This window comes from Sarcophilus harrisii, chromosome 3 (assembly GCF_902635505.1).
Source record: "Sarcophilus harrisii chromosome 3, mSarHar1.11, whole genome shotgun sequence".
Taxonomy (NCBI): domain Eukaryota; kingdom Metazoa; phylum Chordata; class Mammalia; order Dasyuromorphia; family Dasyuridae; genus Sarcophilus; species Sarcophilus harrisii.
In genome coordinates this window covers 369,838,324-369,852,294 of record NC_045428.1, presented here as the reverse complement: position 1 = coordinate 369,852,294, position 13,971 = coordinate 369,838,324, and the positions used below count along the sequence as shown (strand labels likewise).

Below are 13,971 nucleotides of genomic sequence, written 5' to 3'. Positions count from 1 at the left end.
TTGTCTTCTGAATATAGACTACTATATATACTCTCTCAAACATGCATATTCTTACCATAACATCTTTCAGACTTTGAGATTACTTCTCTGGACCTCCCCCTAAAAAATCTGCCTGGGTCCTACAGGGAAAGCAGGCAGACTACCACAAGTAATTTACTCACTGTTTTATACCTAATACTAATAATAACTATAAATGATAATGATGAATAATAATAAAATAATTATAATTTTAAAACATAATAAATAACAAATACATGATACATGTCATAGCTAAACCACAGTAGCTTCTGGATATTAAATGAATTTCCTGGTTACAGGGGTTAACTTATATGGAATAGGATTGATTTAGAATTAAAGGGAAACGCCAAATACACACAGATCAGTGCAGGTCCTTCCTAAGATTCACATTAGTATAAAATTAGTATCAGTCCAAATTCTAACTCTGATTCTAACTGATCTAGCTTGGACCTCAAAGCACTTCTAAGATAATTTTAATAATTAGTTAAAAACTATAATTTCTCTGTTCTTAAAAAATGACATGGATAAAAGAAATAAATTGATGATATTTTTTCCCAAGAATAAGTGATGAATCTCTACTAAAATTCTCTCTGAAGCCTCTTTGTGGTATGGATATAATTTATCAGAGGACTTAATGAACTGGAAAAGCTTTAGGTACACATCCAGAAACAATCTATTTTCAAGAATGATGAAGAAGAAAAAGAATTAACATACACAAGGCATTTTAAGGTTTGCAAATAATTTTGCAAATATTTCATTTGATCCTTATGACAACCCTACGATGTAGGAGCTATTATTATCCTTGTTTTACAAATCAGAAAACTAAGATAGAGAGTTGAGCAACTCTCTATTAAGTTTGAAAGAAGGCATCTCTGGAACATTGACCACAAGATAATGAATTATTTTGCCTATAGGAATTCATGAAGACCTATGACCAAAATATGTAGGCATTGCCATTGATATCAGTCAAGGACCCAGACCAATGAAATTAAGGACCACTGAAGCAATGAAGAAGTGATGGAAAGAAAACAGCTTCATGATCTAGGAAGGGAGATAGGTCGTCTCAAGACTTGCAAGCTAAACCTCTCACTCCTCTCCTTGCTAGTCCAATTTCTACTTCTTTTAGCTTTTCAACTTAGCTGACCTGGAGAACCTTACTTAAATCAGCACATTGCATAGTTTTAAAATTGTAGTTTCATGTTACTAGAATATTTTTCACATCACAATGGTCCCAATATGTAAAACTCCTAGAATCACCAACAACGCTGTGCCCTCTGGACACAGATGAAAAACTTACCATTGTAACAAGCCCAGTGCAATGGAGTGTAACCTTGGTTATCTTTGAAACAGCAGTCTTCCTCTGAAAGTGCCATCTGCAATAACTCACTCAGCCAAGTGGCGTGGCCACGAGCTGCCGCAAAGTGCAGGGGGGTCCTTCCTCGGAAATCCCTACACAGAATGGAGACTTCCTGTTCCAAAAGCATTTGGACACATTCCTCATGTCCGGTCATGATCTAATGCATAAAGATTAAATAAAAGCAAACAGGTTTTAAAAACGATAGAGAGCTTTGGGAGCAGACAGTTAAAATGGTGGCAAGAATATGAGGTGGGAAATCCAAGAATCCATTAGTGTTAGTGCTCTCGAGAAAGAATAATTGGGCTTATAGGGTGAGCACATTCATATCTACTTATCTAGGTCTAGGGAAAGCATTTTCTACAATAAGTTAGAGAAGAGGAATGGGCAGAAGTAAAGCATGATTTGTAATTGGAAAGTCATAATAGAGGCATTCAGGAAAGTCACTGCCTTAAGTATTCAGTTGGGGGTATCTCCTTGACCGAAAGCATTCTTTATCTATCAGGATGTTCAGGGCAGGATTTGGAGTTGGAAGACCTGTGGCTGAATCCCATGGGCTCAACCACTTAATACTGTGTGACTTGGATAAATCACCTTATCTCTCAAGGCCTCTATTTTCTTATTTGTAAAATGAAAAGATTGAATTAGATGACTTCTTATAGGACTTCCAGTCCTATATATTTTCCTGAAATATGAAGGATTTTGAGGTTCCAGACTATTTCTCCCCTTAGATTTAGTGTGGAAAAGGGGGTAGGGGAAAGTTGGGCAAATAAATGTCTCTATTTGTATTAGCACTGTACTGGAAACTAGACTAGATAGGATATTTGTATGTCATATCTGAATAGAGTTTAATGGTCTAAAGAGTAAAGATTGCTATAATATATTATAGACTATCAAAAGCTAAATCTCACCCATCTGCCTTACTTCCCTCTTGAAGAAAGACAAAACTACAAGCTGCTGGCCTGTCATATTACTTTGCTAAACAGTATTCACTTAACAAAGGTTTGTTGAATTAATCTAAACATAACTCAATATTTTCATCTCTAGAAGAAAAAATTTCCTTTGGGCTATTAGGTTAGCATGTCATTTAGAATTTTATACACTAAATATTCATTTAGAAAATAGTCAAAATATTTGTGTAAAGCTCAATAAGAATTCAGTCACCCCTCTGTGTAAAGCTGTGCATCCCATGAGGTCAACAGCATCTACATTTGCTTCTTTTTCAAGTAACAAAGAAACAGCATCAATATGTCCATAGGCAACAGCCAGCATCAGTGGGGTTCTAGAAAAGAGGAACAAATTAAGATATTAATAAATAGATCAAAACCATTAATCATTTTCCTGAGGGAAGACTGCTTTTGCCCCCTCTTAACATTTTCTACATCTCCACAATTGTGCCAAATGCTATAAAGACAGAGGTTGCTTGTCTCGAGCAAAAAGGACAGATATTTTAAAGCAAGAAGGAAAAATGAAGAGATAAAGAAACCAGTAAAAGGATGTTATATTAATTTGATCTGTGCCAAAAGATACATGATGGTCTCATCATCTTCAGAACCAGTTCAGATTTATTAAGGACACATTAATTGTACAGCATGGCAAGACTGATATAAACTGTATCTTGTTCAACTATTATGCCTGAAAAGTGTGTGTTGGAGTCATAGAAAGTCAAATAATTATAAAGATATGGATATACCTAGGGGATAAAGAAGAAAGGTTTACATTTCTTTCCTAAGACAACTTTAGAAAAAATGGTATGTTTGGAATTGTTTTGGAAGAAGTCCTGATTGATACTAGAAAGTAGTGTAACTTAACAGAGAGCAATTGATTGGGAGGCAGATTAAGTGTCTGAAGCCAGAATCTTAAGTTCCACCACTAATTATAAGTCACTCTTTATAGTGCAGTTTTTCCATCTGTAAAACAGGCATAAAAATATCTTCCTTCCACACAAGAGGAAGAATAATTGGAAGAATATTGCAATGAGAGAAAGAAAATAACTATAATAGTAGATGGAAGGCATTTTGAAAAAAAAAAAAGCATCATATAAATGCCAGGGATAATATCCATGTTAGATTTTTGTTTAATGATTCTAAGAATGGATTAATAGAAGTTTGGAGAGATAAGAAGAATGCAAAACAGGGGGAAAGCAGCAGCACAGAGGCAGTCTTCTCCCTCTCACCTATGTCCTTCCAAGTATGTGTGTTTCTCAACCCAAACCTAGGATGATACACCAGTCTTCATCCTAGGACTCCCTTTAGCAACCATCAATAATGACTGTTATCACCAATATGTCACAAACTATGGAGAGAGAGTATGATGTCACTTACTGTCCTTTGGCATCTGTCACATCGACAATTTCTGGGTTGTCTGCAATTTCTAGTAACAGTCGTAAGCACAGTGTGTGACCATTAATGACTGAAAAAAAGTTAAAATGAAGATTCTTTTAGGAGAACAATATTATTGCTAAAAACAGCAACAACCCCTTGCTTAATCTAGTTGATCCTGACGACAAATCTTGGAAGAGAGGGAGGCAGTATTATTACCTTTATAGATCAGCACACTGACAGAAAGGTTAATTGACTTATACACAACTAGAAAGTATCTGAGGGAAGAAGTCAATCTGGGTCTTTAGGACTCTAAGCCCAGCACTCTATTATTACACAATGATGCCCCTCCACAACATATACACAATACCCTTCCTCTTTTATGAAAGTTATTTCAACATTTCCAAAGGCAGACCCTTTCTCAACAGTTCCCAACCTGTGTGTCTTCTTAATTCAACCTACCAAGACTGTTTCTTAGCACATACTATATTAACTCATTTTTCTTTATGCCCCAGGTTGACTGGGATTCTTATGAGTGTACCATTTTTATTGGGTTGCTGGATTTGAACAAGTTTTCCCTGACTCTCTTCTGATGTGTCTTCTGGGAAAGAGTATATTTTCCCCCAATTGTACCCCATTCATTCATTATTCCACTACTTGGATGACTAGACTTAATACAAATACCGTTTTTATTGTTCCCAGGTGCCTGATCAAAAAGAGGAGACCCAAATTAGACTACACTTCATTTCTCTTGTTTTGTCAGACATTAAATAATTTATTTAATCTGATGATCAAATCAGATAGAAATGCACTTTACAAGAGTATGATATGCCAAGGATCAATCAAATTGAATAGGGTGCACCTGTAAGTCCAGGGAGATTGTGAGAGAGAAGATTGCAGAGACCATGCCTTATGCCCCTGGATGGCCAGTGGACCTGCACCTGTTACTTCTGTATTGGAGCAGCTAGGTAGTGGAGTAGAGTCAGGAAGACTTGAAAAGACTAACTTGCATATCTCTTTATCTAGAGTACTCTCTTACAGTCTATTAGCATGCATATACCTCGTCTGTCTTCAAAAAACCCTCACTTGATTCACCCATCTTTGCTATCTATTGTTCCCTATCTCCTCTCCCTTTTGTGGCTCAGCCTTTGGAGAAGATCATTTACAATGGGTGATTCCATTTCATTTCCTCTTGTAATGCAGCCTTTGACTGAGGATTCTCCACTTTTCCTTGATATTCTGTTCTTTCTAGGTTTTTATGAAACTACTCTCCCTTGGCTTTCCTCCCACCTCTCTGTAGTAGGCACTCTTCAGTCTCTTTTGCTGGAGTTTCATCCAGACTCACCTGCTAGGTATGAACTGCTAGCTATGGCTACCCCACAGGGCTTTGTCGTAGGCCTTCTTTTCTTCTCCTTCTTTATTACTTCAGTTGGTTTTCTCATCAATTCTCACATGCTGATGATTCTCTAATCTTTCTCTCCAACCCTAACCTCTTGCCCTATCTTACATCTCCACCTGCCTATTAGACTTCTTAAAGTAGAGGTTGAGTAAATTCAACATGTCCAAAGCTGAACTCATCTTTTCCCTCAAATCATCCCTTCCTTTCTAACATGTTTAGTACTGTTGAAAGCACTACCATGTTCTCCCTATGCTCCCAACCCAGGTCGGGCTCAGCTCCTTATTTTCTCTCTCCTTCCTGTATCCAATCTGTTGCCAAAACCTTTCAATTTTATCTGCAATACTTCTCTCACATATACTTCCTCTCCTCTGACACTGCCGTGGTCACCTTGGTACAGGCCATCATCTTACAAGTGGACCTCTGAAATAGCCTGCTGATGGGTCCTCCGGTCACAAATACTTCTGCACCCCAATTCGTTCACCACAAAGAGGATCTTCATTAAACTCCAGTGGCTCACTGTTACCTCCAGGATCAAATATAAATCCTTTGGTGTTCAAAACCCTTCCTAACCCCACAACACTTTCTGGTCTACCTACACCAATAAACTTTCTCTCCCACATACTTTAAGTTACAATACCTCTGAGCTCCTTGTTCCTCACTCAAAACATTCCATCTCCCAATTCTAGGCAGTTTCATTGGCTTCCCTTCAAGTCTCAAATGCTTTCTTTCCCTCTTTATATCAGCCTTTTGGCTTCTCTGATTTCCTTCAATTCAGGTAAAATTCTCTCTACTTAAGCAAGCCAATCCCTTTTAGTTCTAGTGACTATTCTCTGTAGATTTATCTTTATCTATTTCCTTAACAAGACCTTATTCACTTTCTCTGCCAGGATAGGATTTTTCTGCTAAAAACTTTATATCCCTCTGTAAACACAGAGGAATTTAAACTCCCATCACTCTGAAGTTTACATTAAGCTCTTTGCAAAGGCATCAGATGTCACAGGAGGAGCTTTTTATGGTCTGGTGTATTGCCCCACATAGACCCTCCTTAGGCTACTTCTTGTTTCCCCTTCCCACCTAAGCTAAGTGTCACAAGATTGTCTACCTGATGATAGATTGTTTATTTATTTATTTTTAGCAAAAGCAACTTAAGAGAACTATTTGCTAAGACTCAGAGCTGCCAAGGCTCAGAAGAATGGCAACTTGCATTGGTGGAGCAGAGGTGTAATTCATGATGATCGAATCATAGACCTTTTGAGCTCTCAAACCAGGCCCTTCTGATGAAAGATTCAATAACATCTCAAAGACCCACAGGGCTTAATGTATGCCAGAGAGAAAACTGTCAGCAGTACCGCCTGACAGCTAAAGTAGCTCAGGCGATAGCTTCACAGAAACAGAGGAATAGTGTATTTTGACGGGCTCCTTCCTTCTGCATTAATTTGAAATTCTTTCTCCACTTACGATCTACTCCAATCATAAAAGATTGTTATGAAAAAAGAGCAAGGGAAAAATTTTAAACCTATAATCCTGCCATTCTCATTCAATGTAGCATTGAACAAAACAGACTCCTATTGTACAGTCTCTGTTCTCTGTACAAAGCTGAAGAGGGCTGTTTGAGCCAAGTTCATCATGGCCCTCCAGAAGGTACCAGTAGATCCACTTACTGCTGCTGAATAGCCAGATAGAATTGTCTTGTCCTTCCTATGGACTACCCCTTTCCACTTGTCTTTAAGAAAATTCTAATTTCTTCAGTTTTGCTATATAGAATATGACTTTATGTCAGGCCATTTGAGGAGGCCATTCTCTCCCTGTCTAAACTGTTCTGCATTGTTCAAAGACTGTGACCAATAGTCACCTGTGCCCTAGGTGAACACCCAGAATACCTCTCAAGGCCTCCCATGTCCCCTCCTGTAACACCGGAGATGACAATATAAAATGAACATGCTAGGGGAATTTTAAGAGGTGCTGAGAGAGTAATTTGAAGCAGGCCCCAGGCAGCAATTGTATTTCAATGGAGACATTTGGTATGGAACAGAATGAAATGACAGCTAATGATGGAACTAAGCCCTAGTGTATTGAATCCCCATGGCCACTAGAGGTCTCTCCCGGATCACAACCTAAACAAATGTGGAAACATTCTCCTGTATGTTTACCTGTTTAAAACAGTTGTTTTCTATATCTAAAATACAATCTTTGTTTTGACTTATTTAGTGACTAAGTATAATTGATTTAGGAATAAGCAACAAGAAATAGAAGACAACAAAAAAATCTTAATTTTACAATACAAAGAACGCTTAGGAAATGTATGGTGGTGGGGGAAAAGAAGAAATAACTAATAATGACTGACATGTATATTGTATGTTAAAATTTGCAAAAGTACTTTATATATGTCTTCTTGCTTTATGCTCTGTGGTTGTAATCCTCACTTGAAATATGAAGAAACTATGGTTCAGAGAGTTTAAACAGTTCATCCAGATACACACAGCTAAAGTCAAAAGCAAAATCTGAACATTTTTCTGAATTGAAAATTGATACCCTAATGGCACTAGGTACTAAAGAGTTCACATCTTAATCCTCCCTCTCCATTATGAAAATTTATCAAAAAGCAGTAAATTAAAGAAGGGCCAGGGTTTTTTCATCCCAACATTTCAGATAGTTGCCATTGTATTTCATCTGGAAAGTTCTGTAATCAAATACTATAAGAATTCCTTAAGGCCTAATTAATTAAGCAAAAGCAGGATTTAGCATTTTTAAAGTCTCAAGACCCTTAAAAGTCTTTGATCAACTTCCTTCATTTGAATATTGATTTCGGTTCCCACTTTTCATCAGAAGTAAATATGGTGTTGTTATGAAAAGAATACAATGAAAGGGAATTGGGAGGCTGGGGTGGTTGTGCTAGCTGTGCCATACATCAACACCAGATTAAAGTGCAAAATATATTGGATTGGGGCCATAGGTTGTGAATCAAATCATGACTCTAGCATTTGCCATCTGTATGACTCTGAGCAAATAACTTAGCATCCCTGGGCCTCAGTTTCTTTATTTGTAAAATAACAAATGAGACAGTAGCTATCAATCACTAAATAAATTCTAAGTTCCCTTCTAGATCTTATATTCTATGATCCTTGATGTGACATTATTATTCTTAATTAATTTTCTGAGTCAAGCATATACATTGTTAAAGATCAAAGGAAGAATATCAGACACTTATCAGCCCAAGAAACCTGCAGTTATGGGATACTTAAGTTAAAGGATCTTTCATTTCATTTTCTTTTATCCTGCCCCATATTTCTAAAATTTTAATTAGCAATCACATTAACAGAAAAAGAAACCCTCCAAAAAATAACATCACAGGATCAGCGCTTTAGAACTATATGAGGAAAACTGAGATCCAGAAAAGGTGAATAGTTATTAACTATTTAATGTAGCACAATAGTAATGTAATTTTATAAACTCTTTTGCATCGAAAGGTTAAAAAAATCAGAATAAAAGTTACTTTAAACAATTAAGCTGTTAAGGAAATACATTAATTGGTCTAATGACAAATTTCTTACAAAATTTTTATTTAACATACTTTATATTTTAATATTTAAAAAATATATAACTTGACAAGTTTTTTTTTTCTTTGAGAGGAGCAAGGATGTTTATTGTGAATCCTGAGGAAACAGGGAATAGAGTTTTCTTTCTAATAATGTATAATTATAATGATAACCAAATTTGCTTTGGAGAAGAGTTGAAAAATATTCCCCCCTCCCTTCACTGAGGTGAGGAAGATGGATAATAAAAAAGAAAGATTGCAAATAGTGCCAGATACAGTTAATGTATTGGTAAGTTTTTTTGAAGTGGTGGGATTTTTTTTTACCTTAAAAAAAAAAAAACTTTCAACTTACTGAAAGAGGGATGATTTTACAGTTGAATATGGTGTAATAAAAAAGGTGACAATAAAAATTAGTTTTAAAAGTTGTTTTATAGATCCTGATGTTTCCCTTGGACTTTGGAGTTTTAAGGTACCTTAGAGATCATTCTAGTTCAATCCCTTAACAAAGGAATGCTTTGTACAAAAATCCATGAGAAGTGGCTATAAGAACTCCAATAAGCTTCACCTCTGATACATACCAGGTATTTAATAAGTGTTTATTGAATTTTTTAATTAAATTACTCAGAATTGGGTCCAGAGTCCTTATTACCTCCCTAATCTTCGCAGGGAGGCAACTCTTAGCAAAGTAGAGCAAGAATTTATCAGTTATTTTGTTTTTAGTAAAGTTAGATTTCTAGAAGATACTCAGATTTTGGGAATCCCTTGTCTTTGTCATTTCTGCTTCTGGGAATTATTCTAGGAATACACAATCTATTTCCTCCACCTGGCTAGGATGGGCTGTAATATACTTCTCTAGCCAATTTTATTTCCTCACTCTTTGTGGCACCCCAATTTCTAATTAGACAATCTTCTTCATGGACAAGACAATGTTGTGGTCCCTTCTATTGCTGTTCCTTTGGGACATAGAAACCTCTCCATCTATATAGTTCAGTTATACACTCCTGCCCCTTACAAACTCAGGCAGCTAGATGGTGCATTAGATAAGAGTGTTAGGACTGGAGTCAGGAAGACCCGAGTTCAAATCCAACTTGAGATATCTGTGACCTTGACCAAGCCACTTATCCTGTTTGCCTCAGTTTCCTCAACTACAAAATGAGGATACTACTAGCACCTACCTCTCAGGATTGTTGTGGGGTTCAAATGGGGAACTATTTGTAAAGACTCAGCACAGTTCCTGGCACATTGGTTCAGCTACTCTGTTGTGTCCAACTCTTCATGACTCTTGGCAAAGATATTGGAATGGTTTGCCATTTCCCTCTTCAGTGGCTTGAGGCAAACATAGGTTAAGTGACTTTCCCAAGGCTGGATTTGAACTCAAGTCGTTTACTCCAGTCCCAGGGTTCTATCCACTGAATCCCCTAGTTGCCTTAACATTATTTTTTTCTTGCTGATACCTCTCTCTTGTATTAATTTCTTAAATATGTTTCATTATCCACTAAGCATTAGGTATATAGACATTGTGGGGCTATGCATATTGTCTTTAAGGCATTGTAGTGGGTAAAGTATTAGATATGGAGCAAGGTACATCTACATTCAAATCTAGTGAGCTCAAATACTTGTCAGCCTCAGTTTCCCCATACAAAAATGGGAGAGCTAGCACCTATTTCCCAGAGGATGAAATAAAATAATATCTGTAAAGTGCTTTGTAAAGTGAAAGCACTCAATGAGTTCTAAGGGGTGTTATTATTATCCCATACTGTGCTAAGCAACTCCCTTACTGTTCTTTTTATAACTGTTACCTGAAAGTAAAAAAACAAAAAAAATTACCAGAAATAGAAAAGATCTGAACAGAGAAAGAGAACTGATTCCTCTGGGGACAAGAGAAGCTGACAAAAAGCTTACACCAACCACAAGGCAAGCCATATAACCAGAGTAACCAATCAATTCACTATTTAGACAATTTCTCCCATCCTATATCCCCTGCCCTCCTCTCCCAAGAAAAGACAGCACCTACCAGAGGCGTGAAGTGGGGTCCTTTTGGTGACATTGTCTTTCACAAAGATGGATGCTCCTTGATTGATGAGCGCCTCCACACATTCTGCATGTCCTTTAAAGGCTGCTAGATCCAGAGCTGTTCGGCCCTTTTCATCCCTGATATCCAGGTCTACAAGGGATTGCAGAAGTACTTCCAAGGCTTGATGATGGCCGTTGTAGGCCTATTAAGATGTAAGCAAAGAATTTCAGAAACAAGCCAACCTCAATAATGCACAACCCAATGAGAGAGCATTGGAGGGCAGCGCAACAGGCAGAGCCTTGGGCCCAGAGTCAGGAAGACCAATTTTTCAGAGCTCACAGCTAGACTCAGACACTAACTAGCATCAGTTTCTTAATCTATAAAATGAGCTGAAGAAGGAAATGACAAACCATTCCAGTATCAATGAGGCCATAAAGAATCAGACACTATTGAAATGATTGAACAAGAAGAACATTGTAAGAACATGTAAGAATTTACTAAAGTATCATGACAAGTCATGCTTGTTTAGGACTTGAACATTTATGGAAAATGCTTTTCCCCATGGTCATTCCGTGACAAAGATAGTACATATGTTTTTATCATAACTTGCATGTTACACAAAAATTTAAGTCCTCTGACTCCCAAACTGTAGTCCTTACAACAAACAATACTACTGCCCCAAAATAGCAACCTTGGAAGGAGCTTTTGTATTCCATTACAATTACTATTTGAACACAAGAAAAATAGTATTTTAAAGTTATAAGGGGAACTCTAGTTCTCCTATATCAATAAATCATTTCCCCAAAGGATTATATTAGCTAAATAAGTGTGGGAGTCAGTCTACATGCTTATAGGACTCATACCAGTAGGATATATTTTTTTTTGGTCTGAGGTTTTATTTTATTTTTTAAAATTATAATGTGTGGAGAGGGAGGAGAGGAAAAAAATCTGATCCTTCAATTTAGCATACTCTTAATTTAAAATCATATAAACTCTGCAAGGGCAAGACCACTGTCCTTTCAAAAAAAAAACCAAAACTTTTGTCTCCCTTATGCATATCTAAGGTGCTTAATGTAACTGAACAGAATTTGAGCCATATTGTAATCTTTTGAGACTCTAAGGAAACCCATAGCATTTAAAATCATTATTTTCACAGAAAGAGCATTGAATATTTAAAAAGGCAATTTTCAAGTGCTATTAATATACTTTGCAAATATTATTAAGTTCAAATTCCTTCTGTAGCTATTTACCTATAAATAAGTCTACTTATAAGATCCTGAGCAAGTCAATTTACCTCAGACTTTTGTTTACTTAGTTATAAAATGAGTTCCAAGTTTTCTTTTAGTTCTATATCTGTGTTCCTTGAATAATTCACATTCTATAATAGTCTTAGAGTTTACAAATAGTCTTCTTCATAAAAACTGAAAGGGAATGATGGAAGGTAATATGATTCCCTTCTTAAAGCTTAGGAAAACTAGTGTTAGATTGATTAATAATCCAAGAACATGTAACTAAAGGTTGCCCAGGTCTCATATTCTCTCTCATACTTGTGAGCCAACCAGGTCCTCAAGGCTACTTACACAAGACTCCTCATTGAAGGAGACTGATTATTTGACAGTGTGTTTGGAAGAAAAGAGAGCTTTATCTTCTGCCTTTCAGTTTCAAGAATGAAAATGCAGACAAAAAAGATGGATAATTTCAGATTCTCTTCAGGGAGAAGCCCCTGAAGGGAGAGAGAGAAAGACTTTGGGTAGAAGTCCACATGATATACATATTGATGGCTCCCCTACATGTCAGTTTCTTCCTAGAGACTTTGCCTTTAGGAATTTCCCTAAAAAGAATACGGAATCAATTGCCTTCTTTCTCAAGTCAAAAAACAAAGATTTGCCCCTTGCTAAGGTACAAAGCATGTATAATTAATTTCCTCCCATGAACTTGAACTCTGCCCTACCTCATCAAGAGAAGAAGCCCATACCACGAGAGGAAAAAAGAAATGGGGAGTGAAGAAAACCTGGAAAAAGAAAAGGGAAGAAAGGAGAGAAGAGAACCTTTTCATAGTAATAATGGCTTTAAATAGCATTTTAAATTTTGCAGTATACTTTGCTGCTATAAACTCATTTAACCTTCACTAAAATCACATGAGTTAGATATTAACATTATCATTATTTTATAAATGAAGAAACAGATTGAGAGGTTGAGTGATTCACCATATCAAGTACTAAGACAGGAGTTGAACTTATATCTTAGCTACTGCAAGCCCATTGTTCTATAAACTATCAAGCCTGCTTCCATGATGGGAGTTAGAACTTCTCCCCAGATTCTCCCACTATTCAAGTTGAAGCCCATTAGTGGACTGCAGCAGTGGACTGGCCAGCAGAGATCCATACTTTCTGTATTGTTTCCAACTGCCTATACTACCTTTGGGATAGGATTTTGTTTGCTCAAAAGGCCAAGACTGATTAGTGTTAAAAGGACCTCATAGGAATTAGGAGCAATGTACTAATATTGTTTACATTAAGCAATACCCTATTTAAAAAATGTTCTACCTCTTATTATAGAACATGAATAAGCTCTGTTTAGCTCTGCTTTTACCTAGGAAGACAGCCATGTAAGTTGAATATTTAACAGTTGTATAGCGATTAAAAATGCCCTCATCACAATCACTTGCAGCAGATACAGATATTAGGAACATATCCCCCTCCTCCTGTCACCATGAATAATGTGCCTTGAGGGAACATTTCCAAAACAGAACTCATTATATCCTATCCTCCCTAAATTCCACTCACTTCCTATATCCTCTCTTTCTGAAGAGGGCATCATTATTCTTTTAGTAATTCACATTTGCAAATTTAATTCTTCCCTTTCCATCCACTATTCCCCATGATTTTCCCCACCCCATTCATATCTATTCAATTACCAAGTCTTGTTAATTCTACTGCCATGACATCTCTTGCCTTCCTCCCCATCCCATTCTTTTCACTCACACTTTGGGCTCCTAATCACGTCTTACTTGTAGCGCATCAACAGCCTCCAGATTCTTCTCTCTGCCTCAAAATCTCTCTCCTCTCTAATTAAAGCTCAGCATAGTGGCCAAAGTAATATTTCTAAAGCACAGGTCAGATCATGTCTGATAAGTGACTCCTTATTGTTCCTGCAATATAAATTTCTCTGCCGTAATTTTGGCTTTCACCTTCTTTTCCAGGCTTATTATATATGATTCCCTTGTATACTTTACATTGTCCAAAATTGACCTATTAGTGTTCCTCCTATATTACAAACTACCTTTCATATCTATATCTTTGAACAAATTGTCTGCCATGCTCAGAATGT

General features: G+C 36.7%; 1 protein-coding gene across 12 annotated transcripts in view; it reads right to left on the bottom strand.

The window, feature by feature from the left end:
• ANKRD44 (ankyrin repeat domain 44) overlaps nucleotides 1-13,971 on the bottom strand; it is a 344,653-nt gene that overhangs the window by 19,044 nt on the left and 311,638 nt on the right. For all 12 annotated transcript variants that reach the window (XM_031960264.1, XM_031960265.1, XM_031960267.1 and 9 more), the window contains 4 exons: nucleotides 10,642-10,843; nucleotides 3,697-3,784; nucleotides 2,537-2,654; nucleotides 1,316-1,532 (listed from right to left, as the gene is read on the bottom strand). In XM_031960264.1, the coding sequence (XP_031816124.1) occupies nucleotides 1,316-1,532; nucleotides 2,537-2,654; nucleotides 3,697-3,784; nucleotides 10,642-10,843 (625 nt within the window). The remainder of the gene's footprint in view (nucleotides 1-1,315; nucleotides 1,533-2,536; nucleotides 2,655-3,696; nucleotides 3,785-10,641; nucleotides 10,844-13,971) is intronic.